General features: G+C 42.0%; 5 protein-coding genes across 8 annotated transcripts; 2 read left to right on the top strand and 3 right to left on the bottom strand.

Annotated features, from left to right (window-relative positions):
* The first annotated feature begins 17 nt into the window (after nucleotides 1–17).
* Nucleotides 18–411, top strand: LOC126563362 (RING-box protein 1A). Its single transcript, XM_050219998.1, has one exon. The coding sequence runs from the start codon at nucleotides 61–63 to the stop codon at nucleotides 388–390; it is 330 nt and encodes a 109-aa protein (XP_050075955.1). The 5' UTR covers nucleotides 18–60; the 3' UTR covers nucleotides 391–411.
* Nucleotides 412–648: 237 nt separating this feature from the next.
* Nucleotides 649–6,703, bottom strand: LOC126562167 (peptidoglycan-recognition protein LC-like). Of its 4 annotated transcripts, none has more exons than XM_050218597.1 (5): nucleotides 6,112–6,703; nucleotides 5,793–6,026; nucleotides 5,501–5,652; nucleotides 1,479–1,632; nucleotides 649–1,002 (listed from the first exon to the last, which is right to left on the bottom strand). In XM_050218597.1, the coding sequence occupies exons 1-5, from the start codon at nucleotides 6,689–6,691 to the stop codon at nucleotides 686–688; spliced, it is 1,437 nt and encodes a 478-aa protein (XP_050074554.1). In that variant the 5' UTR covers nucleotides 6,692–6,703; the 3' UTR covers nucleotides 649–685. The 4 variants fall into 4 exon arrangements, with proteins under 4 accessions (XP_050074554.1, XP_050074555.1, XP_050074556.1 ...); XM_050218598.1 differs by having other exon boundaries at nucleotides 5,868–6,026; XM_050218599.1 differs by lacking the exons at nucleotides 649–1,002; nucleotides 1,479–1,632 and adding exons at nucleotides 2,796–3,031; nucleotides 3,114–3,261.
* A 2,332-nt stretch (nucleotides 6,704–9,035) lies between these two features.
* LOC126560873 (peptidoglycan-recognition protein LA-like) lies at nucleotides 9,036–14,169 on the bottom strand. The gene is made up of 5 exons (XM_050216823.1): nucleotides 14,160–14,169; nucleotides 13,911–14,117; nucleotides 13,596–13,828; nucleotides 13,329–13,535; nucleotides 9,036–9,203 (listed from the first exon to the last, which is right to left on the bottom strand). Exons 1-5 carry the CDS (start codon nucleotides 14,167–14,169, stop codon nucleotides 9,036–9,038), a joined length of 825 nt encoding a protein of 274 aa, XP_050072780.1.
* Nucleotides 14,170–15,666: 1,497 nt separating this feature from the next.
* LOC126562387 (peptidoglycan-recognition protein LA-like) lies at nucleotides 15,667–24,382 on the bottom strand. Its single transcript, XM_050218890.1, has 5 exons — nucleotides 24,004–24,382; nucleotides 16,564–16,767; nucleotides 16,229–16,461; nucleotides 15,946–16,152; nucleotides 15,667–15,876 (listed from the first exon to the last, which is right to left on the bottom strand). Exons 1-5 carry the CDS (start codon nucleotides 24,362–24,364, stop codon nucleotides 15,667–15,669), a joined length of 1,215 nt encoding a protein of 404 aa, XP_050074847.1. The 5' UTR covers nucleotides 24,365–24,382.
* A 1,258-nt stretch (nucleotides 24,383–25,640) lies between these two features.
* On the top strand, nucleotides 25,641–26,427 carry LOC126562942 (uncharacterized). Its single transcript, XM_050219545.1, has 2 exons — nucleotides 25,641–26,135; nucleotides 26,230–26,427. Exons 1-2 carry the CDS (start codon nucleotides 25,641–25,643, stop codon nucleotides 26,425–26,427), a joined length of 693 nt encoding a protein of 230 aa, XP_050075502.1.
* Nucleotides 26,428–26,946: the final 519 nt, after the last annotated feature.

The raw sequence follows: 26,946 nt of genomic DNA, 5'->3' as shown, positions 1-26,946 counted from the left end.
AAAAAGTTTAGCTTTTCACATAACATGTTGTAATCTCGCTGGCAGACATTGTACATCGGCATGGATATCGACGAGGAAGAGTTTGAGGCACCAACGTCGAGCAGTAGCCGAGGTGAGCGGAAGCGTTTCGAGGTCAAGAAGTGGAATGCGGTAGCGCTGTGGGCTTGGGACATTGTGGTGGACAACTGTGCCATCTGCCGGAACCACATCATGGATCTTTGTATAGAGTGCCAGGCTAATCAAGCATCGGCCACCAGTGAGGAATGCACAGTTGCCTGGGGAGTTTGTAACCATGCGTTTCACTTCCACTGTATCTCCCGGTGGCTAAAGACCCGGCAGGTATGCCCGCTGGACAATAGAGAGTGGGAGTTCCAGAAGTACGGCCATTAAAGGCCGGACCATAGACTGGGACCACTTTAATAAGCTAGGACAAACGGAAAAAAGGATGACTATTGACAACAGGCGGAAGTGATCTTGGATGATGCGGAAGGAAGGAACACTGTTGAGAGAAAAAAAAACCCGTTCGGAGGATCTGAGAGAAGCTGACAGGCAGGAGTATCGTAATTGGCGATTCGTAAGCACCTTACAATAAATTGAACCGTTTTACCCCGGAACAGCTCTAAAGTACATTCACTATGTTCAAAACGTTTATTCGATTATTTTCATCATCACAGTCTTTTCTTTTTCAAGAGAGGTCATCAATCGTGCGTTGGTCGATATGTCGTTTGCGTCGTTTTGGTTGCGAATCGTCGCCACTCCAATGATTGCTGCTCAGCTTGCTGGACCAGTGGGGCCATGTTTTAATGATATCGAACAGTGCCTTGCCTGGGCTTTCGAACGGTGCCAATTGCCGGTGACCATACAGGCTGTAGTTGGAGGCCAGATAGTTTCCCTGCAATCCTAGCTGGATCAGCTGCTTCGCTGCACTAAGCTGAGCGATCGGTGGAGGGGCCACGATAAACGTGCCTATGAACGCTATGCAGATACTGTCCACATTGTAACCTGCGAAAACGAAAACCATTGCGAAACACATTGGGTGTTAGTGTAGCTTGTGCAGACAGGGTTTATCAGGTCATAAAAGAAGCGTTAGAATAGCATGAACAATGCAAAATTCAAGATGGAACATTTTTTCCAACTTAAACACACATTTTATCAGCTTGGCTACGCTGGCTCAAAAACTTTCAATTGGTTTAGAAAGCCGATAGATTCCCCTATTGACAGAATTGTCTCAATAAACGCTATGAAGGGATCTTGCAATACAAATTTGTTTTAATAGTGCATTAGTAGGCAGATTTTGTCAATGGGGGATGTTCAAAAATCGGAAATTGTGTTATCAATTGAAGCAGCGTAGCAAAAATGATGTAATGTGTGTTCAAGTTGGACTCGAGATACATGTTCTCGAATTCCGCTTTGTTTGAACTATTCTAATATCAATTCTCTGGGCTAATAAACCATGTGAGTGATGGAGGCATACTAACCTTTCGTATGCGCTCCTTGCTTTGTCCAGCCTCTTCCTTCGTACGCGTTACCATCACCGCCAACGAGGAATTGGTACGCTATGTCGGAAAAGTTTCTCGAATTGGGATCGGCATGAAACTCCTGGATCAATTTCACCTGATACATACATTTCGTCTGTCGAAGAAAAGGAAAGCAGAGAGGAATTTTCAATTAAAACACCCGTTATTTAGTTGGGCAAACTGTTTCAATAAGAAATAAGGGGCCGATTTAAGACAGAAAAAAATGTCTCACTGGGTCCGGGTTTTCTCAATTCGTTTTATATATTTGAACGTTTTAATGCAATTTCGCCTGGCATAAATAGTAGCAACACTAACCTAATACTGCCTATATGTGGCCGTCCTCTATTGTTTGGGATTTATTCACAAACTGTGGCAAGGTTGCAAGCGCTTCGATTAGCCATTTCCCAGTTGGTGCTACTGGATCCAACTGTTCCGAGGCATAGATCTTGTAACTTTCCGTCAACTGTCCGTGTCTAGTGCCGTACGCTAGCAGATATTTCAGCAGTTCCATCTGCTTTTCGGTGGGCTTATTGGCGTAGTTATAATCACCTATAAAAGCAATACCTTGGCTTTTGGAATTGTAACCTGCGACGGGGAAAGGAATGGCAAAAACGATAAACAAGAAGATATTAAAGACGGTTTGTGTGTAGCGTTATTTTCTTTGTCTCTTCACACACGTTACCATGCGTATGGGCACCGATCTTATACCAATTGCGCCCTTCGTAGATTTGTCCATCGCCACCGATAAGAAAATTGTACGTTATATCGTCGTAGTTCTTGCCATCCATTAGATACATCTGTATCAAACGTACTCGCAAACGACATGCAGCCTGAAAGTCAGGGGGAATCGTTTAGTTTTGGGGATAAAATATATTATTTGTTGCTTTTTGTTTTCAACGGTATAGAATTAAAAGAAAAACGACCCGGATCACCGTGAGCTGCAAGCTTTTATTGTTATTGGGGATTTTATTAAAGCCTTGACGGCTTGACCATTTCTTATCATGGCTATAAGGATACGGAAGTAGTATACTTTTTATTCCAACACTATATTGATATCTTAATAATATGGCTAAAGCAAATCGTTTCTAAAATCCATGATCACACACTCACGATATTGGCCTAAGCATTTAGAGGTATTATTGCATATTTATAGTTCCTACGTTAAAAAATCTATCATACGGTTGCATCAACCGTATCTCTGCTTTTGTTTTACATCATCTGTCCCTCTCAGTCTTACACGATGATCTTCAACTATACTCGATCACTTGATTCACATCTTCAAAACTGTTCCCTGAAGTGTGGTAGCATTCGAAGCTTTTCCATCAAAAATTTCCCCGGACTGATGGTGGATTTAATCTGGCTTGCCCCAAACAACCTGTAGTCCTGGCCAAGCCAACCGCCCTCAGTACCATTGCGAAGCAGGAGCTCCAATTGTTCGATTTGCTCTTCCGTTGGTCGATCGACTGTTTCGTAGTTACCGATGAAGGCAATCCCTTGGCTCTTAGAGTTGTAGTCTGTGTGTGTATGAAAGTCCGGAGGGAATTAACGGGCGAAACTTTCAACATTTCGCGAGATCGATCTCGCTCGGTTACTTACCCTTGGTGTGGGCACCCACCTTGAGCCATCCACGGCCCTCGTAGATAAATGCATCGCCACCGATCAAAAAATTGTACCCAATATCACCGTATTTGGTTTGGTTTACGTGATACCTTTGAATTGATTGCACTAGTGCTTTGCATGCTTGCTGCTTGGGGTCAACGAGATCACGACGGGTGTAGGAGATAGAAAAGTGGTTAAAGAGTGTTAGATAGAACAGATAGAAAATGTAAGTGTAGGTAACGTATGCATTAAAAAATTGGCTGATGTTAACGAGTTTTCAATCGATTACATAATGTCCTAGCGATCTTCTGGGGAAAAAGGTAGAAAAAGGCAGTATCGGTTTAGAGTTCCACCGATTTCCTACTTGTGGCAAGGGGAAGGGGTGGAAGGGGGGGGGGTCGTTGGTTGGTTTGGACGGTCCTCTTATTGTCTGTCTTGAACTCCTCAACTCTTTGAAGCTCCTTGCAATCTTATGATCAAACTGCTATTTATAGGAAGATCCGTCTCTATCCTACCCCATGAATGCTTTCTCCCTTCCTGAGCGTCGGAACGGTCGCAACGTGACGTCACCTTTTACGGAACCTAGTCCTTGAAGTGCCTTCTTTGTTTAAAGAGCTTTACCGTCCATAGAACCTCGGTTACACAGAAATCTCACAGTCCGAAAAGCCTCAAAGATCATGAGACCTCAATTAGCTACTCGTCTAGGGAACTCTACGTCCAAGGGAGTTCTTGCTATAAAACAGTCATCTACAAAAAAAACCTCATCGTCTGAAGGGCCTCACATCCAAGGGTAATTGTCCGCTTCATCCTTCTCTCCATTAACAAAAACCCTCTCAAGATTCAATTCGAGGTTTTATTTCCTGATCCTTTTATCATTTTGAAAGTTTGATCAAATACAACCGTCCAAACGGGGAAGATTATTCCGGACAAGATAGAGATTACTAAACATAACTCATCGTTCATCCATTGAGACGAAACCACGGCTAACCGTGCCTATGAAAAAAAAATCTCCGAACTGATCTCATAAATTATCAATAGATATCGAAGAAGAAGGATCAGAGCAGTGGTGGATTAAGATAAGAGCGGAGTTGGCTGCTGCCAGAATCCTCTCCGGGCAGGGGGGTCTCGCCGAACTTCGCTGGCAAGGGAGGCTTCGCCGAAACAAGAGAGTCTCGCCGCCCAGGAGGCCTCTCCGGTCAGGGGGATAGATAGAGAACCCTTCAAGGCAGAAATACATCCCTTCAAATCTTTTGATTTTTATGGACCTTTATGTCCGTTCCGCCTCCAAAGACATCCAAGCAGTTTAATTCGCTACTGGATCAGAGAGAACAAAAAAAAAAAATGCTAACATTTGTTTCTGACGACAGCTATGGCTAAGGTCCAGGAAGGGATCGTCTATTTTTTAATGCATACGCTAAGAGAGATTGTAAAACGATTAATTAGGAATAATAATTTTGAATGAGTGTTCTGATGTTGTTCGTTGTTGATGTATTCCAAAACAATGTTTAGATGGTATACGTTTTGCATACTTCACTCCAAACGAGTTTGTACATAGAGTCCTCGTTTCGTGAAGAGCTCAGTACATCACCATCTAAACATCATTTTGTTTTATTATGTTATGTTATGGAAAATAGCACGTGAAGTAAGATAGCATGTGATTCGTCTCATAGCAAGCAGAGCACTGTGACTGGATATTGACAAGGATGGGGTACAGCGTTCGCGGAGCATGGTTGGGCAGTTGACATCGCATAGCTACAAAGCACTCAAATGGAACAGTATCGTTTCGTTTTGCACACACCGAAATAAATGACAGAGGCTTAACTGCACACACATAGGAACTGGATGGACCAGCTAGAAATGCGGTATGTTCTGTAACAAATATTTATATGCACGTGATGATCAGGCCTTTACACTAGAGTCATAGCTGAAAGTAGCATTGTACAGCGCGGAAAAACGGTCTTTCGGGATATGAGACATGTAGGGTACAGGTTGTAAAGCACACTTAAGTAAATTGCTTGCACTTGAGACTTTTAGCTGAAGGTTTGGTCAATGCTGAATTTATTGCATTTTTATCTTGCATTTTTCACTACCAAGGTTCGTGTGTGATAAGAAGATCAACCAAATGGAACTAAAATGATGTACCTTTCTACCTTTCTCAATTATGAGAGGTATAACTCTCATAGTGGAGAAAGGTTTGCACACATTTGCAATCGTTGTTAGGTAATAATAAAATAAAACTAAGATACTACACTTGGCTCGATTCGAATGTTCGCCATTGACAAAAAAATACAACGCCATAAAATGCCATGATTGATAAAGCGATAATGTTAAAGTTTACATTGCATAGCGCCTTATCTTGTGCTGTGACTGTGCTTGGGGCTTACCTGAGTAGTGCACGCCTCGGTGGCAGTGTGAGCAATGATGACGTTGTGCACCGGTAGCTTAAGATCAGTTAAATCTTCCCGAGGCGGTTGAGCTAGCCACTCCGTTCTCGTCACCATTCGCAATGGTCTAGGATCTGGGAATAGGTCGTCCTCTGTGGGAGAGTTAGTGCGAGAGAAAAAGCAAAAAAAAAAAAACAACACTCTTATCAGATATCTCCCTGGTCAGCAGCAGATCAGATAGTCCGGATTGTTATGAAATTATTTAAAACTTAGTACAAAACATGCTTTGTACCTATGTCCTTGTCCTGTGGGATATTGGGACGATTGTCGTCGCCGTCGCCAAGTGGGGGCCTTATTCTAGCTTTACCTGACGCGGTGAGGATGGATATGACTGCTACGATGGCACACAGCACGATCATGAGCGATATCATGACGATAAAGCTGAGCAATGGTTTGTCTTTGATGATTGTCTTAAGACTAGTTTGCCAGGTTCGTGGCTCTGGAGGTATCGAGGCTGACGGAGGTACTGGAGGAAAGTAAGACGGTAAAGGGGGGAAATTATGAAACCATCGATCGTTTAGCGTGATCGTCGGTTGAACAACACCAAATACCTTTTTTGGTGGAACTGGCATCGTTCGTATCGTTTTCCTGCACACTGTACCCCGGATTGGCGATCCCCTGCTTACGATCCTGGTAGATGTTCTTTATCACAACCTGACCCTTAATGTACGTTTTGTTGCCGAACGTGATGTCGGACGAGTTGTGCACCGCGATCGCACCGATGGCACCGGGGGTGGGCCGTACCGCGGGACTGATCGCTTCGGGGCCAACTTTAAGACTCCCGTTCGGGAGAACGCGTGCTTCCCCGGGTACCAGTGCACCCGGGATACGGTCGATGGCACGCTTGATGGTATCATCGTCACACTCCGTATCGCTACTGCTGCTGCTGCTACTATCGAACGCACTCGAATCGTCATCGCAAGCGTTGTCTGTCCGTTTGATGGATGACGTCGAGATATTGGAGAGACTGCCCCTGGTGCTGTCTGTCGTGCTGGTTACGGTACTCGGGCTGTTTGCTCCACCACCGGTAAGCGTATCGGTGCCACCTTTCGGTGGCGACTGTATCGTACCGCATCCGGTCTTGAATGGTGCTTCACTCTCTATCGGTTGCGTATTCCTTGCCAGTGCCATCGTACGGTGCGAAATGGTTCAGTATTGGTGGTACACCGCCAGATATCCGCTGTAGCTGTTCGCTTATGTTGTTGATACTACTATCTGCAGCAAACATTGAGACGCATCTTGGCAGAAGAATCCTCACCCTGGGCAAAGAATGGGATGAAGCAAGTCTGTAAAAATAAACTGGATGAGTCACAGCGGGCGGAAAGTTTTATCGGCGGAACGCCACCAAAGAAAAGCTGCGCTCTGATGCAACTACGTCCGATTGGAAATATGTCTTGGAAATCGCTTCACTTGGAGTTGGAGAAATATGAACCCATTATGTAATTAAAGTGCTCGTTTTTCTCTCCAATTCGATAAGCGACATTGTTAACAATGTGTGTCGAGAGCAAAGAGAGTCTGCGGGTTGCTGCGCGTTCAAAGTGTTTCTCTATCTAAATGATTGCACTCTACACTACACATGATAATGTGAGTTGTTGTTGATTTGTTTGCACTGAGGTCAACTTTACATCACGGCGTACTGATAAGCCGTAAGAAATAGAAAAGCAATTCACTTCCTTCACAGTGTGTTTGCTTCGTGCACGCAAGCGTCGTAGGTTTAGTATGGGACATGTTAGCAGGGGTAAAGAATTATGGAACTAAAAGATCAGAAACATAGAGCTGGTCTGCATTAGCAGCTTGAATGCTGTTGCTATCTTTTATTGGCTTCAAGATGGCAGATGCGGTTCTGACTTGCAATTCTGAATGCTGAATTTCTTCGTTAATGGAGTTATTAATGGAGGCTCGATCGTTCTTGTATCTTTACTGTGATTCTTTTATTTACAGTCTCTATAAACAAGAATGGCCTTGACCCATCTATTTATATAAGCTACCATGTGATACGATCTTCTAGAGTCTGCTCAGAAGCATGACGGTAGCGGGTCTGCTCTTTTAAAGAACATAACTGGAACCATTGAAAAGTGAAGACAGGAGCCTAAGATTTATGAAGATTTTAGAGTTCTTAAAAACGATCATTTTCGAACTGATCGAACGAACTGATCATTTTCTCATGTCATGATAGCAACCTTACAGTCCAAAAATATAATTGAGGATCTTGATTTTATAAACACAAAACATGTGATTTAACTGTGCAATTACGTTGATTTCAAACCAACGTCCACTGGTGAGACTGATGTGCAACGCCTAATTTGCATAGTCACTCCGAGTCACACAAAACCAGTATGTACACTCGGGCCTGACTTTCACAGACGATCCCTCAGCAACTGAAACATCTTTCTTATCTCCACACAAACACAACCACAAACCAGTTCGCTAGAATTGGCATAGGATCATCGGGCTAGGTCTTATATTTGCGTAAATCCTTAGAGCTGCTTCAGACACTACCCGTTCCACCAGGAAACAGGTTAAGCTTCGTGGGTTCTAATGAACTTACGCATAAGTTCTACACTCGTTCAAACTATGCAATCACACACTCACACTGTAGGTTTGTGCAAATAAAATAAATTTTCGTCATATTCGGCCAAATGTCGGTAGGAGAACTCATATTCACGCAAAAACTGCGCACTTCAAAACGTGCGAACTTTGCGATGGTGTGATGGTGTAGTTTGATTTGGCGGGAGTAAAATCCAATGCACAGCAAAAAACAAAAAAAAAAACACTACCACTTCCAACCGACCTGACCTGACTCCACCGCTAATGATCGAAACATACTACACCCCCGGATCATGTGTTCATCCGTGTCGTTTTGTGAACGGTGCGGTGAAGGTTATTTGTTCAGTCCCTTCCCTCGGCTTTGTGTTCGGTCCGGGGACGCAACGGCACCACACATCACCAACACACACCGTACCAATATCAACAAATCATAGCTTGTCTCATAGTCTGGCCATTTGCCGCATATTCCGCCTCTTACGGGCGCACCGTGAGAGTAAATATTGCCTTTAAGCCTTCTTCCGGGCCATGGTTTTGTTTTATGATGAACAAGTTTAAAACACTTACACTATCCTCGCTTCCCGTATTCGAAGCACGGACTATTTAAAATCTCGTCTTTTCAATTCACCGTTGTTATCACAACACTATCTTTTGCAGCCCTCTTTTTTTTGGAGCTTCCTTTTGCTTTGTGGGCTCACACAAATGCTTACGCACACACACTTATGCACGCACGCACGAAGTAAATCCTGTTGCAATTTTTCAATGAACAGATCAACAAAATACACAAATTGTAAACTCTTGTTTTTAGGTCATCCCGGTAGTGCTGCTAGGATCGCTGAGGAACTTTTTGAACGTTCAGCAAGAAGAACTGAAGCGTTTATGCGCGCACCGACCACGATGACCGAATCGTTGCGTATGCGTTCACGATCTATCAACTACTATTATCGTCATCTTGCTTGCCGTGCTTGGAGCTTGGGACAAACCCACACTGCAACAGTTTGACGCGTATTGCGCTGGCACACACATTGTGATGGAGGCGCGCGATCGTTGTTGCGTCGCTGCGAGCTTGTGATACGTTTGGCGCGCCTGTGCTATCCTGCTAGATTGGGAATGGGTATTGTAATCGTTAGGGTTGAAAGATAATTTTAAAATGTTTGAAATTTAATGTGGAAGAAAAAGTTTTCGCCTCTATTAGCTTATATAATAGAATATTTATTTATATAATAATTAAATTAACTAATTGCAGTGAGGGAGAATATTTTAGGACCACTTGCTGCAGTACATAGGCTAAAAATTAGATAAAAATTGCGAATACCATTTTCAACGAATCGAGCAATTTTTTTTTTGTAAAATAAAATAAAATATTTTGATAAAACGTTCATATGATTAGATGAATCATTAAATCGATTATCAAACATTTTTTCCATTATGATAGAATATATTTAAAACACATAAGTCCATTTTTTATTTTATTTTAGTTTAAGCATTACGGATCAGTGCCGTATTCTCAGTTCTTCTAGAGCAGATTTTGTACGAATTTTACTGGGCATTTCCTCCTTGTTTTTTTGCCTTATCCCGGAGGCTTGCTGTTGTACAGAAGGTAAAAATTAGACTGTGAAGCCTATTTTCAACGAATCGAGCTAATTTTGTGTGTGTAAAATTAAATTAAACATTTTGAGAAAAAAGTTCCTGTAATTAAATACACCATGAAGGCCGCGGGTCATGGTAGATTTTAGAATCAGAATTTTCGGTTCTCATGAATGTTTATGAAATTTTCTTGCTATGAAATTGCTTTTTGAGAACCTGACGTATACACAATCTGCCACACGGCGCAATGGCGAAGAAATCGCAATTTTGAGATTACAATTTTGCAAGGATTTCAACAGTTTGAACCTTAAGACCATACAATAAGTCTATTAATCAGTTATAAAATACTAACAAAAATTTTCCTTTAGTTTTCACCCGTCACCCTTTTATATTTTTCAACGCTAGAATTGACTAGCTCAGATATTAGGAAAAAATACATTCTTTTGGGCTTAAAAATTTTAAACCATTTTTCAGGTTTTTATTTTTTATGCAATGATTTATACGCTTATGGACAAAAACGAAATAGCTATAGATTGTTCAGATGCTGATGAACATTCTAACATATTTTGGTTAATTTATATGTTATAGAAATATCGAAAGCAAAAGTTTAAACATCGTTTAAAAAAGTGGTCTTAAACTAATGCCCTTTACTGTGTATGTAAGGTTTAACGCTTATTCAGCAACACACATCCGAATTTGATTATAATCTATAAAAGCTTACCATCACTACAAAAAAGCACCGTAAATCGGTGGATAGAATTTTATGTTCATTTTAGTTATTTAACGATAGAGATTTGTTCAAATAACATAACCGTCTCCACTCGTAAGCTATCTATTCGAAAGATAGGTCACTATCTTGAGCACATTATTGAGGAAATTCACACAACACACATCTATATGATAGTGGTAACCACAAATCCTACCTCTTTTTTTCTTCTATCTGAAGCACCACAAACAGGATGATGATGTTTGGCGATGATTACCGTACTTCTGCACTCTGCTTGCAATAAATGCGAATGGTTGAAGTGGTTTGATCAAGTTGTTTTAACGGGTTTGGCTTCGTTTTATTTCACAGTACAAGCTACACATAAAGTTGACCGCTCCGTCCATCCCTTCCATCTGTTCTGAACGTTTGTCTTCCGTCCCAAGCCGCACGACCAGCCGGAAGGGCTGTGCAATACACTCGAGGTGTTGGCCCTCCAATAGCCAAACGAACAGCAACAGGGGGGGGGGGGGGGGGGGGGGTTTGGAAAGTCGGTAACGGACACCTGCCTGTTATCGAATTCAACAATTAATTTCAATCAACACACATCAGAACTTTACACTGATAAGGGTAAAAGTTAAAAAGTGCAACACCGCACACTAACTGATGATGATCGCGTATCGGTGAACAAATAGCCGCACACACTTTAAATGGCGCAACTGGCCGCATGGTTGTTTAGCGAGTGCGTTAAATCATCTACTAAAACAGTACGGGACGGGTTTGGTGTATTGCCTTACCTACCTTTCTGCGGCAGATCATATCAAAGCGTACCGTAATCGAGTTCGATCCAATCAATCGGCATGCGCACCCGATAAAACTGAAATCCCTTTTTTTTGCTGTATCTGTAGCTGTTGCGATTTACATACTACCCACTGCTCATCTGGCTGGTTGGCTAGGCCGCCGGGTATGATAACCGTTTGTTTCGCGCTATTTGCTTACCGATGATAACATCGGTTCGTGCCACAGACAACACTGTTGCTGGCAGCTGCAGAATAAATGTAACTATAGATTCAATTGTACGACAAATTCAGCTGCCCTATTTGGGATGTTTTTTTTTTCGTTTTTAAGCGACAAACAATTCTAAATGTTTGATGTTTCCTTTTTCCCGTTAAAATTCTTGCCCGAAACGAGCCTTCGAAACGCATGCGATACGCTACTTTACAGCATAGCAGAAACGTGACTTGGGTGGGATTGTTCGTTGTTCGATTGAATGTTGCATCTGTTGAACTGATAACAGACCGTAACTTTTTTCGTTTGTTTTTCCCTTTTTCTCTTCTCTGCTTCAATGTTATTGTGACTCGGTTACTCGGAGCTGTTCAATGAATGCATCAACATGGGCGGAAAGCGGCAGCAAAGCGATCAAAACCAGTACATTCGTTTGTGATTGGGGCACCAGTTTGGGACAGTGTTTCCCCCAGTTTTGTTGTGATAAAAATAGGCGGAAGGGTCGTAAGAATAATTTCACCGTGGTCCAAAAATCAGTATGACCCCAGAAGAAAGGGTAACTGCTGCGTAAGATGCAAGATAATGGCGAAGAAAAGATAAAAATCGTTTAAATGGAAGTCACATAATTTTTTTTTTTAATTATTTCGTAAGAACGGCCTCCTGGCCGTATTGCTTGACCAATGAATAGTACCACGTAGTGATGTTAGTCAATCCTTACTACGGGGGAATGGTCCGGATGGGATTTGAACCCCGGTCCAACCGTTTGAACACCGGCGCCGATGTCGCCTGTACCACCGAGCCGCCCCAAGTCACATAATTGTATTTCAGTAACATTAGTTTTAATAGATATGTGTGCAGCTAAATGATTGGAAGAAATTATCATAAAATAATTCTGATCTTTATAGCACATAACAGCTATTTGTATCGAAATAATATTTACAAGAAAATTAGACTGGAGTCTGTCTGTCTTTTACTTCTTGGCTTAAAGACCCACTAGGTCAAGCCGGCCATCGAATGGCTTACTAGAGACTTGCTGATATCAAGTAGTTGGATGTAGGCAGTCCTCACATAATGAGAGAATCGGTCCGGATGGGATTTGAATCCCGGTTTTTTCGTGTAATTACGCGCGCTGCTGACGCAAAACCACTGAACAGCCCTCACCTGAGGAGTATTTGTCGTATTTTAACTTCTTCTCACTTAAGTGTACATTTGACGACATTCAATGATGTTTAATATACTTGACTAGATAGACTATTTTGCATACAGATGGGCTGTTGGAAATGATTTGACATCAATTCTGCCGTACAGCACTTCTGCCACTGAACCACTGATCCTCCATTGGATGTGTAGAAAGATGCTAGGATGATTCTCACTTGTTCCTGCTAATATTCGAGAAACAGCTCAGCTTGATAATGTTTTATCCACTTTTCTTAGGTGTCTTGCTGCTACAAACCCGTGTGTTGATGTACACGATGTGTGAAATTCTGATTGCATGATGTTTGAGACGTACTTTTAATACATCACCAGTGAATTTATCTCATCTCGAAGTCCATACGTCACATGGCACACATCCGAATGATCATCTGTTTCCCTTAGAATGAGATCTTCCTCTTCTTATTGCCTTAATGATCTCGGAGGCCATAAATATCTGCCTTGGTGACCTTATACGTAAAGCATTAATTAACTCGAGTATTATTAGATATAGTCGGTGTATTGAGTTTTGGAAACTCTTGCTCCCAAACTGCTGGAAGACCGAGCTCCACACCACAACGATCGTAACCTGGCCGTCCGCAAGGATACCACCGGGAGAGCTTCGTTATCTTTTCGTACAGATTTACACCGGGACTGCGTGTATTTCGTGTCTAGAGCAACGGAAATTGAACTGTTAACAATCATTAAGGGTGCTTAACTTCTCGCTCGGTTCCTTACCTGACTGTGTGCAACGATTTTGTAATCTTCGGTTAAAAGATTACGCTTCTCGCCGTACGTCAATAGATGATCAAGGGCCGACATTTGAAGATCGTTCGGTACGTATCGTCCATAATCTCCCATGAAGCAAACCGCCAGCGTCATGTTGGCGTACGCATTGGCCGTATTCCACCCACGCCCGACATATACATTACCGTCGCCTCCGACCTAGAATTATCATTTTTCTAAATTACAGCTCATAATTGTCCCGCAGAAGGCAACACCTACGTAAAAATTGCTCTGTATGTCCTGCAGACTTCGCTCCGCGATCGCCGCATCCTGCAGTGTGCGCATCTTGATGGAGCAAACGTGCACGTCGGAACAGATCTCCGAGTGGACGCCGATGTGAGTTATCAGCACGTACGGTATGGGATGTGTTAGCTCGTACGGTCCATGCACACCCTGCTGTGCACCCCAGTTGTTACGATCGATGACCATGTGCCCGTTGCCAAGATTGGGAACTACACAGTGCGTCGACAAAGTGTTACTGAATGAGCTAGGAATGAACTATATCAGACTGATTGGTGCCGAGGCGATACTCACTAGTCTCGGAAGTAGAATCGGCGTCAAAAAATATTTCCTTGCTGGTGTTCTGGCTCCCCGAGGGGATTGTCATGTAGATAACGTAAATCAGTAACAGCATGCCTGCGATTATGAATAGTGAGATTATGCTGTAGATGATAAAGCGTTCGTACTTCAAACCCGTGGCACTATTTGGCGCCATCAGTTGGTTTTGATTGTTATATCCATCTGCAAAAAAGGCGGTAAATATTTGTTGAAATTATCTCTTACTAATAAGCATATTAAAACGGTTTGTTGAAAGCATTGTGGCAACAGTTCATTGGTATGAGCATGCATTTTTTAACGCTTATCGGGAGTTTTCCATACCCGACGGCTGTGAATGGTTTCACGTTTCTTCTGTTATCGTAAGCTTCGTTTAACGGGGAAACCCAAACTTTTAAAGAGCTCTTTAAAGCTGTTTGTCATGACCAAAGGGTAACTTTAGTTATCTTATTCCTGCATACAGCTAATATTAAGACAGTTTGAACTCGTTTCCAAGTCGGTCGGAAGGCTCGTAGGTCGAGCCTTCCGGGAAACGTTTTCCCGTACGCTGGACTAAATATCCGGCTACGATGAACTAAAGGCAAAAGAAGCAAAAAAGGGCAAGCCAAGGACTCGCAAGCTCATAGAACTTAGGATTAAAAGAACTCTTAGTACGCAACAATACGATAAGAAGGCGCTTTGCGTTTGAAGTTTCATAGTAGCCAAATAATAAAGGTTCAGATAATAATACGAGTTCAGCCAACAATAAAAACTGCACTTTTTTTTATTAAAACCATCACTTATTTATTTATAATGAAGTAAAACGGCACGTCGCCGTATTGCCAACACTGTCTGAGATGACTGAAAAATTGATAATTATTTATAAGGTCTTATTATTAGATTATTTATAAGGACAGTGGCAAGGCGATAACGGCACCAATCTTCACAGGATCGGCAGGACCGGGGCATAAATCTCATCCGGACTTGTCTTATAGTGAATACTGATTATCTAATTATGTGGTATGAGCAAATCTTTTAAGCCATCAGTATAGCAGACAGCAAGCGTGACCTAAAAAGTCGTTAAGACAAGGATAAGAATGTAGAGTAAATTGAGCTTTCAGTTTAATTAAATACGCGGGAGCAGTCCAGTAGATAAGAGATTGTTTATTCGTTGGCCTTCCCACTTCAGGGTCGGGTATCACATCAAATCTGGACCCAATACACAGGGCTGGCTACCTGTCTTCGTAGCATAAATAACCTTAGTAAGTATAATCTTAGTAAATTGACCTAGACATTAGCACAGCCAAGACGAACTTCTGTGGTTTTCTGGTGTCGTGTTTCGATTTTCTGCGTACGAAAAGTACGACCTAGAATAGAACGTCGTTTAACAAATTAAGTACAAAGACACAGAATTTCTTTGCGATTTTCTTGTTTCAGAATGGAATTTTACGTCATTACTAACCATCACAATTTCTTTCACATCCACAATTCCGTGGTAAACATTCATCCTATAGTATACTTTTGTGAGGTTCGGATCGGATCTAACTTGTAAGGCGTTAGCTTATGTTATGTTGAAAAAAGGGTCTGGTCTCAATTATTAATTACTTCTACAAATTATATGAGTTTTTATTACATCACCATTGATCGCTGGTTAGCAGTAATTTACAAGTATTTACATAACAAAACCTATGACTAGATGCGTATCTCTACACTGACGATTGATGATTAACGTAACTGTAAAGCATATTTGCCACCACTATTCCTCTTCGATATTTTTACGATATAGTAAGAGCGGATTCTGAATACCGTTGCGCTCGTTGAAATTAAGCTCTTCGTCCCAGACGCTCGGAAAGCCAAGTTCTGCCCCACAGTGTGCGTATGATTGGGTGCCGCAAGGACTCCACCGAGGCATTTGCATCAGTTTAGCGTACAGCATATCGCCCGGGCTAGTGGTGGTTGGTTTGGTCTACGATGGGAGAGAAGTTATCAACATAGTTACAACTAGTTCTTACCCTACTCCGATCCGTCTACCAACCTGACGCCGTGCTACCAGCTTATAATCGGTGGCAAGCTTACGCTGAATTACGCCGTACGTGAGGAGATGCACCAATGCCGACAGCTGAGAATCTTTCGGACCATACTTTTGGAAGTATCCCATAAAGCACACGGACAGTGTTCGATTTTGGTACGCATTGGCAATGTCCCAGCCACGTCCCACGTACACATTGCCATCGGCACCGAGCTGTGGTAAGGATAAGTGTTTCAGATTAGTACGGTGCTTCCCTTCGCAATTTGCTCACAGTTGATTTAAAACTTACATAGAAATTGCTAGGAATGTCGGGCAGATTTCGCTCACCAATGGCCGCGTCCTGCAGCATCCGCATCCGATTGGAGCATTCGTGCATACCGGAGCAATTCTTCGTGGGCACTCCAATGTGTGTAATAAGCACATACTCAATCGGATGTTCCAGCGGCACCGAACCACGGACGTTCTCCTGTGATCCCCACTTACGCCGGTCGATGATTATGTGGCCGTTGCCGAGATTGGGCACTGCGAAAAAATCAATCTGTCAGAATTAGTCGGGAGCAGTATTGTTTGCAGCCGCCATCGTCCATCCATCCTGCTCGTGCTTGAAATTGTACCCTCACTTACTCGTTTTCGGTGGGTAGTTGTCGCCGAACAGTATCTCCCGGTCAATGTCAGCGGAACCGTGGACCTGGTTCACGACGAAGTAGATAGCGGTGGAGAAACCAACGATCGCAAAAAATATCAGCGCACCGTAGATGAAGTATCGTTCCTGCCGTAGGGTCGATGGTTCGGTCGAAGGTAGTCCACGGTTCTGATTATTGCGGCCGGCTGTGGATATGTGAGTTGGTGGGGAAGATGGTAATAAAATTCAGTCACTTCACACTCAAAGCGCACCATTGTGCATCGCATGGCTTTGTCGAAAGGGTTGGGTTTTAAGCGAAAGCCGCACACACACACACACGCAACGTGTGACGGTTAGGTAAATATGGCGAATGGGATGCGCTTGTGAGCAAATATTTTACCGTCATGCTTTATTCGCAAGCACACGTTTTTATTTAGCGACGTTCTTAAACCAGACAGTGTAACGGTTTACATAGCTTGTCTCGTCTGTGCAATGCAATTCAACGCGAAGAATTACTTCTTCATTGCATTGCAAACTCTACCGAAGGTTATCGATTCAATAGTTAGTTTCCCATGATAATAGGACATTTTTTATTTACATTATCTAATCCGTACTTCGGGGCGGCCCGGCAGTAAGGCAACAACGGCGCCTGACCTCACACGGCAGGACCAAGGATCAAACCCCATCAGGACCGTTCGCTCGTAGTGAAGACTGACTATTCAACTATGTGGTATCGGCAAGTCTAGTAAGTCATTCGATGGCTGCCGTGACTTTCAGAAGGTCGTTAAGCCATGAAGACGAATAGTCTGTTCAATATCGTAATGTAGTTAGTGGCATTATGGTAAGTTGTTGAATAAATTCCAAATAGTATTAAACATTCAGCTTACTATTACTCCTTGATTTGTTCTTCCTTGTGAAACAATTATACGAGAAAAGGCAAATTCAACCAAACTTTCGTTCAAATGAAACAAAAAGACAAAAACTTCGTCTACGAGTTCATCAAACCTTATTATAGTTTCTGATCGACACTTATTCATTGAATAGCTAGTGATGCTTTTAAACATCTAGCTCAATCCAGTAGATAAGAATATTATCATTTAAGTGTTTTATCTGTAGATTGAAGAAGTGTGTTTCCGGCTATTAATAAATCCAATGACATATAGATAACAGACACTGCAATCAAAATCAATGCAGGTCAAAGCGGACAATGGTTTTACAATAAAAAAAAAAAACTATTGTAGTAACTCTAGCCCGAGTTCCAACAGCTTCTAATCAGTAAGTTTTTTGGTTGCTCCACAACAACTATAGGAAAGGGCTTCTTTCTAAAATTATTACATTACTTAAATGTGTCTTCAGTGGCACGTTTTACTGGAATGCTATCAGTGATCTAATTTATCAATAGTCGAATAATAAGCTGATAATTTACTCATCAATTATAGGAGCTCAATAACACTGATACAGTTCAAGTAATTATTCCCTCTTAAATATCACGAGATTGAAACCTTAGATTGTGAAGCGTTTGAATTTTGTTCGCAATAAAAGTGTGATGGGAATTTCAATCTCAAAATACCATCTTCTTTTTTCTAAAGCTGCTCTGAAGTATAATAGATAGACATGACGCTACAGATGTAGGTGGATTCCCATCCGGGAAACGTTCCCCCGTAATAAATAGACTAAATAAAGACAAGAAGGAAATCAGAAAGGCGAACTCAAGGACTCTGAAAATTATAGAACTTAGAATTAGAAGAACTCCTAGTACGTAACAATACAGCTAGAGGGCGCTTTGCACTTGGAGTTTAATAGTTCCAAGTGGATAGGCATGACGCTACAGATGAATGGCGGAAGTCTCGACCGTCTCATATAAAATGGCTTCCCTTGTTGACCCAACGTTCTCAGACGCTCTCCTATGTAATGATTATACTCTATTACAACATCGATTACGAAACGAATTAGACGTCCGATAAAAACGTTATTGACGCAACTTAAAGAATATTGCAAAAGGGTCCCCAAGAGTCGTTACCATTGAGCATAAAATAAGCAAGCACTAAGATGAGTGTTCTTTTTCAATTTTATATTACATATTACAACAGTCTGATATTTCATACTTTTAAACGACGAACGACGAAAAAGTTTTTATAAATTAACTTTAAAATTAGAAAAGGAGATACTACGAAGTAGCGTGTAACGTAATCTATTGACAGGCATATTGCATTAATACATTTTCCTAATATTACTGTCTTGTGAAGCGTACAGAACAATGTGATACTGTGGATCACTGTGCTATTGAGCACAATATAATCAAATCCAGACCAAACCTTGCGCATCATATACGTAGTGTGCTCATACGTGGTTCACATAATAATTCTAGCAATTTTTTTTACCTCAAAACAAAAGAAAACGTACGAACAAAAATGCAATGTCGCTGTAGTTCATGGAATGCATGCTAATACATTTACTGAATACTTTTGCGTTAAAATAGCACATCTTTAAAAACCGTTTAAATGTTATTTGTTAAATAGCTTATGTACTCGCGCATCACTTTGCTTATTGCCGTCCCTTTTTCCGCTACTAACACTGCGCTCAATACACGTCACTTGTCTTGAAGGAACGACCTCATAAAAGGTTATTGCTGCTCGTGTTTGGAATAAGAGTTTGCTTTGTAGTAAAACTTACAATTTAGTAAAAACTCATCCAAATGCCTCATGCACATGTTCGAACGCTTGTAGTAAATTAGTATAATAATAGTAAACCAAGGAAGCTGCATTCTGTACAGAACAATTCCATGCAATTTAATCATGCATCACGAAACGTATGCGTCATGCGGCGTATATGCCCCAGAAAGCTTATCGTGCGAGTCATGCATGCTTGCATAAACTCAATAAATGCTGTCACTGGAAGTGGAACTGTGCACAAGTTTCCCTTCCGATGGTCCAGAGCACCGGATGAGTTGCTGTTGGATATAGACTTTGCCGTGTTTTGCTGATTTGCCTGCAGAGGTATCAGTAACTACCAACAGAAACACAACAAGGAAGGCACGACTCTAATACCGTCCAGCGGGAGAGTAAATGTTTTTCGTACAAAAATAGCCACAAGTGTAAACATGCCCCATGGAACAGTATCCCGTCTGGCTCTGGACAAACGGTGCTGCACTGAACTTGTTGATGGGGAGTGGTATCTCTTAATCCATATCCAGCGGTATCAAGATATTCCAGATGCAGGAAGATGTGTTAGATTTAACCAAACTGATGAATGATCTTGAGATGATGATCGCGATCGCTAACGAAGCGACGATTATTAATTCAAGCGAATGGTCAGCAAGCACATATGGGCGCATACGATGGGAAAATTTTGAATACACACATCGGGAAGAGCTAGCGAAACTGCGTGCCGATGACTGTGACGGGGAATTCCGCAGCAGCGGACGTCGTTCGATGGTGCAGGCGTTCGGGTCCGTGCAGCTTCCGGTTCCACCGTAGATGAGTGTGGCCAGTGACGCACCGGAAGCGGCCAGATCTGCGTCAAACGTACCGCCGGCAGTCCCTGACGTCAGCTGGGATGCGCCCGGAGATGAGGACACGTGCGACTGGGTAGATGATGCGGGTAAGACAGACGGCTGGGATGCAGGCAGGGAGTTACCCCCCGGCGGAACCGGGGAAGAGGATTTCGAATGTCTACGGTGATAATATTTACGCTTCCGCTGGAACAGATTAACCGCCGCGGTCGTCGTCGAGTGGCGGTCTTTGTTGTGTATCTTGAGTAAGAGTTTCATGGCGCGTCACGGCGAGATGGTGTGTAATCGACACGGATCGGATCACAGTTGATCCATGGTGGTTGGGAGTAACCGAGCAAAACACCGTACGAACACAAACTTTGGAAACTTTCTGCGAGCGTTCGCACTGCCACTGAAAATATGGGATCGATTGGGACCACTTTTGGCAACGGAGTTTCCTCCCCCCCGGAAGCACCTGTACCACAACAAAACACGTGCTACACCGTATGTGTACAGCCACGACTGAATCCCAGCCGCATCACGGATTAGCCATTACCGTTGGCCGCTTTCTCTCTTTTAGGTCGCACGTTTTGGCACGCGGACACACTGTGGATTTAAATTCAATTAGTGACCCACAGACTGTCTCGATGGACGACTGTTTTCTGATACACGCACCACAAACACACACGTTCACAATCCACGCGGTGGACGGACTTTAGCGTTAATCCACCGGGAGCTGCTGGTCAGCAACAGTGCTTCACTACGCGATGCAACGTACGTACGGACCGGAGTAAGACTGACACCGACGAACCTGTCGTCGGGTGTTTGTTTGGCAAGCGCGAGATGAAACGGCCGGAACCACGGTTTGCCCTGTTCTGTTTGTGTGCGTATGCGCAACGTTTGCATACTGTACGTGGTTCGTTCGGACGGTGGATTTGTTGTTCGTTAAGCGATGATCAACCGAGCGCGTACGCGAAACGCGCTTGTTGATGATCGGCGAAATTGGTTACAATTGGTGTGGGGGGATGTAGCAGGAGACAGTGACGAAGAGGATAAGTGGGTGATGAATGTACACTAGCTTGAACTGAAAGGGACAGCATAGAAACATTGTTGTTGTACAGTATTCGGTATCTTGTGTTAATACTATGAAACATCTTTTTTAAACCTGAGATTTAGCGAATGTCCTATGTCTTTCTATCTATGCTCAGACCTGGTTTTCCAGCAGTGATCCCTTTGGGATCCCTCTAATGTTGAGGTTTTGTGACCGACAGCAAATCTTAGTAGACGAAAAGTTTTGTTAGGCAATCGTCTCTGTGCTAGGTCCCTTGCAGGGTATATACAGTGACCGCCAACAATACAGTGCGTGACAGAACAAAAAGCTCACTATTTTATTTGAAGATAACTGAAAAAGTTGAGGAGATAGGTAAAAATGATATTTTGTAAAACAGTAAAGAGTGAAAAAATTGCATTTACTCATATGTTTATATTTTTACACACACAAATACATATTTTTCAATGCGATTACACTTGCTCATACATCATAGATATAGAGCTACTTACGAAACTCAGTTATATTTTATGCAAATCATCATTTTAAAATTCGGTTAAAATTACAGGCAGCAAGAGAAGCTCCCCAAACAATTTAAAACCAATTTATACATTTTTTTAGCGGTTCGTTTAGTGAATTCTGGTGTAGAATTATTTGAGTTAGTATGTAAAAGAAATGGGAGCACCTGCAGTCGCCAGTTATCTCTTCAAGTTTTCCAGTTATTCTCAAAAAAATAAATAAAAAAAACTAGTGGCCTTATTGTTCTGTTACGCACTGTATAAGACCACTCTCGTGTCCACTTTTCAAAAAGATGATTTCGTTAATTCTACTAGGTATCACTTTTCCTATTTTTTTATAATAATCATCAGTAACTAAACTTTAAAATTTTGTTTTGTGAAACTTTTATTTTTTTTGTAAAATTTGGTGACTAAAAATAATACATACTTTTTATTAGCATACCTATTCAATCCTAGAGTTGAAAAATGTTAAGAAGGGATTCCCAAAACTATAAAAAAAATTTGTTTGGATTTTAACATCGATTAATAGAAATCGTCTTATTTGTTTTAGCTATATTTTCATCGGAATCGAAAAAAGCGACTAATAATCGATTGCATGACTCATCTAACGCCAGGAACGTTTTTAAAAAATGTTGAACTAAATTTAAAAAAAATAAATTGGTTTGTTGAAATTTGGTTTGAAAAACGCATATTTCATTGTGGTTTTATTTTATTCGCGGTCATTGTATGATACATTTTCGTGAACAAAGAAACTTTAGATGGCTGCCCATTCCCATCAAGTTTAAAACTCGTTATTCATGGTGCAATAATCCTTCTTCTTCTTGGCTTAACGACTTACTAGGTCATGCTGGCCATCGAATGGCTTACTAGAGACTTTCTGATACCACGTAGTTGGAAAGTCACTCCTCACTAATGGGGAACGGTCTGGATCGGATTGGAGATCCTATCATACGAAGACCAGCCCCACTGTCACCTCTACTACCGGGCCGCCCTTATGATGTAATGATTAATATGTTCTAATACATCAGACCCCAGCTCCTAATGCGAAGGAACCGTTTTCAAATCTCATCTGTGCCGTTGAACCGTAGGAAAGCCTGATTGTTTTCGATCAAACCAAGTTAAGGAAGCTTAAAAAGGCCTGATTTGGACCCTACAAAGTTTTACTGTCACAAATGAAGATTTTTTGGTAGTCAATATCTTGTAGCATAGTAAATGATTAATGCTCACATCAAAAGAATAGTTTCAATCGATGCTTAATCGTTACTCAAAAACCTCATTTATTTTTGGACCCATCCGTCATGTTAAAGTTTTGCAAATTCAAGCTTAAAAATTGAATCGGATTGGCTAGGTTAACTAGCTTTTTCGACTAGGTAGATTTAATTTCGACCCGTAACCACATAATTAGCTCTAACCGTTCCAGAGTGAAATTGCTCGGATAGGATTTGAAACCGGTCCTCTCCTGTGGTTTTATTGCTAACCACAAGCATATTCCTCTTTCATCATTCTTTCTTAAAGCAATCAATTTCAGAGGAGAAAAATAACAACATCTTCTATTTGTTCTGCTGATTCTTCTTTGAAGCTTGATTTCGTCTAGGATATAAGCCTTTCGACCGTATTCAAAACATTATTGCTTAAATATCCCATTTTTTAGGGCGCAAGCATGACTCCGATGCTAGCTCACAAAAAAATAAGTACAAATGATGAATAACAGCCACATAACGCAGGTCAAAAGGTAGCGAGCTAAGCGTTGGGCTGAGCACACAGGCATGAAGTTTAGAGTGGAATCTCAGCCGGGATGGTACCAAGAGAGTTATTTTTCACTGGTGGGTAAAGTACGAATCTAATCTTTTCGCTAACCGTTGTATCTCAAGCATAGTTTAGGGTGATTTGAAGACTTTCGAGATAATTTAAATTTAAGACGCATTCTTGGTTTTAGCAAAACAAACAAACTGCGATCCTCAACACTAACAGCTAAGTAAAAAAAAAAAAATAGTTTAACTTCTCACAAAGGGGAAGATTTAACCGCGAGATTGTACCCACCTCTTAACTCGCATGGGATTTCCCGCGTGATGATAATTACTAAAGTTGTTGGTTTCGTAGTGTGCAGTGTTGCGATCGCATAACAACAAATACTAGCGAGGTTCGCTTCCACCGAATGGAATGCTACCGTAAGGGTGTATTTAAAGAGTTGCGTAATTTCTTAGAAGGCTTAGTACTATTAGTGTCAGGAGTCTGCGACAAAATGCTCCGCCATGCCGATACTGGCGGCTTTTAAGTTGTGGCTACATTGTCTTAAGCCGTTTAAAGGGTTTAACTGAATCCATTCCTATCGCAGCTCCTAACCAACTGTGCCATATCAAGCTAAAGGGAACGAAATGAAACTTACTTGCAATTCTACTAGCCTCGACAGTTGCATCCATGTACTGGTAGATCGTAACGGCACCCTGGTACTGTGTCATTGGACCTATGACGACGTCGCTGGAGTTTGAAAGATTGATGACGCTCGTGGCCGCCGGTTGGACGGTTGTATTTCCGCCATTGCCCGTACTGAGCCCATTCTGATGGTTCGTGGCCATACCCGGACTGTCCGCATTCTGTTGGTAGTGGGCACCGAGACTCCCCCCGGGTGCAGCCGGCGGGAAGGCATTGTGCTGATGGAAACTGTTGTACCGTGGATGAATACTCATGAGCGCGTTTGCCACCGAATCTGGCACTGCACCGGTCGTTGACGCACTTGTGTTCTCCATGATTTTGGCACTTGGTATGCGGCTCACAGAACTTACTCACGAGTGGGTTTGCGTAGTCCTTCGCGCGAACACGCGTGTACACGCACTCTACACGGTTAACACGATCGCGATCGAAACGCAACTGACAATCGTACGAGGAGAGGTCTGATCTACGGCAACGCTTCAAGGTGTTGTTGCTGTTGCTTGCTTGTGTGTAAGTGTCTTATGTGGCTGGTGGGTGATGCGATAGTCACTTGCAGATCACACAACCTCGGACAAGATCGTGAGTAATGAATAAAGCGGGAAATTTTGCATTTGACGTAGCGGTCCGGTTCTTGATAGGCTAGAACTTTAAGCAAGATCTGTACGTTCGTTGCTCTGGTAGTGGTGTGATGGTACTGAGTTGGTGGCACGTTTTGCATGATAGTGAAGGTGTGAGAAAGATACAAAGCTTGGGCTTTCCAGATAACGTTACGAAAAAATTGAATGTATTTTTAGCTGGTGCTTTTTATGAAAAGAACCCTTAACGTTAAGAGTGTCATTGGAATACATGTTGGTTGTTGTGGAAGATGAGTTCGTGTAAGAGTTGAACTTAAATCCGATGAATAAATAATTCTGTTTGAATTTTGAATAAATTAAAACCATTAAATACCAAACCATAGGGCGTTCCTGTGGTAGATGCGATAGCGGTGCCGGTCTTCGTACGGCAGGACCAGAGCTTAAATCCCATCCGTACCTTTCCGCTGTAGTGAGGACTAACTATCCAACCACGTGATATCAATCGGTCGTGTAAGTCCTTGGAGATGGGCGGGATAATAGGTCGTTAAGCTAAGAAGTGTGAGATATATTTTGCATTCTTTCAAAAATTTACATTTTTGTTGTTCTGTTCTTACTTTTATCGAAGCTTGTTTTACAACTCGCATTTCATCAGCGTGTTCAATGTTTTTAAAATTTGAATTTCTTCGACCGATCGGGGGGTCCACCGATGTAGATGTAATCGTGTTGTAATGAGGCGTAACCTCAGCTTTTACGTTTACTTCAACAAATTTCTTTCAAGAAAATACATGGTAGCAAATCAATTTATAATATATTACATACAAGACTTTATGAAAAATCTTTGAAAACATCCTAAAAATGTATGATTTTTTAAACTAAAATCATCAATCGAATCATCACAATGTCCGTAACGAGAACCACTGTCAACCGACGGGAAATGACATAACGAATTGTTGTGTAGCTGTCAAATCGGGTTGTTTACATGCAGTTCACAACAATATACACAACGCGCACGGGCAGTATGGAAACAGCACCGAAGAAAAGTTCAACTAAAACCAAAAGAAATCCATCCTCCAACGCAACGCAACGCACTCCCAAATCACAACACTTAAAGCTAATATACAATGCATTTCAAAAGTATGGCGCACACAATCCGGAAGAGATACAGCGGGTTCTGCAACATCTGCAACTGTTGCCAAACATGGAAGATTACGTGAACGAATTAGCTAGCATGAGTGAAGAGCAGGTGCTGGAAAATATGCAAAACAGTCCCGAATTTGTGCAGTGCGCAGCGTGGAGTGAAATTCTTGATTCGGTCGGGTTCCGTGAGACGTGCAACAATGAGCTGCCGCTGGCGCTGCTTACCATCGCACACACGGAATCGTTTCCGAAGCCAGAAAATGCAAACGGTGTCGATTTTCAGCTGCTGTACCTCAACCTGACCAACATGATGATGGGACAACCGATCAAGGTGATGAACCAGAGCACGCAGAACGTCCTGAAGCAGGTGTATGAGGTGGGCTATTGATTTTAAAATATTTCTAAACTGGGAAGTAAGCTTAACATTCTGCTGTTATCTGTATGTATCTATCTGAAATGTATGCTTATAGGAAACTGTACGGCAAACGTCACAGGCCGACCAGAAGGAAGAGATTGCGATACTGCACAAAACGCTGAAAACGATGCAGAAACCGGTAAAGTCGAACGATGACCCACGAACGATGAGCGATCTGAGGCTGTTCTTTGCCGATCCCAACATAAACCCGTTCCGATTGCCGATCGATCGGATATGTTCGAATCATCCGTGAGTTTAAACGTTCGTTTAAATAAAAACTCCTCTACCAGTTGCAATCACGTTTTGGTTGTTTATTAATTTTATCATTGGATTCAGGGTTAGTACAAATCGCGATATACTTTTTGGTTTGTTAGTTAACATGTTCGTTCGTCCGATGTGATACTATAAGTTCAGTTCATTTACATCAAGATAAGTTGATAATATGCATTTCTAGAGCATTTTCGCATTGCCGAATTTTCTCTTCTTACTTCATTCCAGTTTTGAGTTGCTGTTCGTCTCATAAAGTAATAATTAAATCAAATTTAACGAAAATACCATTGCACGGTCTAATGCGTGCCCTTAGGAACAATCTTCTGCCATAAGGTAGTTGGTTTGTGTGTGTGTGCTAGTGCGCTAATAGTTGGAACAATGTTGATACGCCGCTTTTGATAGTAAATATTTGTCTTTCTACGCTTTCTACGCGTTCTTGCTGAAAATCTGTGTATTAAAATAGTGACAATGCGAAAAAGGTTGCATAAACGTTTGTGTATAA

The sequence above is a fragment of the Anopheles maculipalpis genome, chromosome 3RL (assembly GCF_943734695.1).
Source record: "Anopheles maculipalpis chromosome 3RL, idAnoMacuDA_375_x, whole genome shotgun sequence".
NCBI classification, from domain to species: domain Eukaryota; kingdom Metazoa; phylum Arthropoda; class Insecta; order Diptera; family Culicidae; genus Anopheles; species Anopheles maculipalpis.
This window is presented reverse-complemented; position numbering and strand designations above follow the sequence as displayed.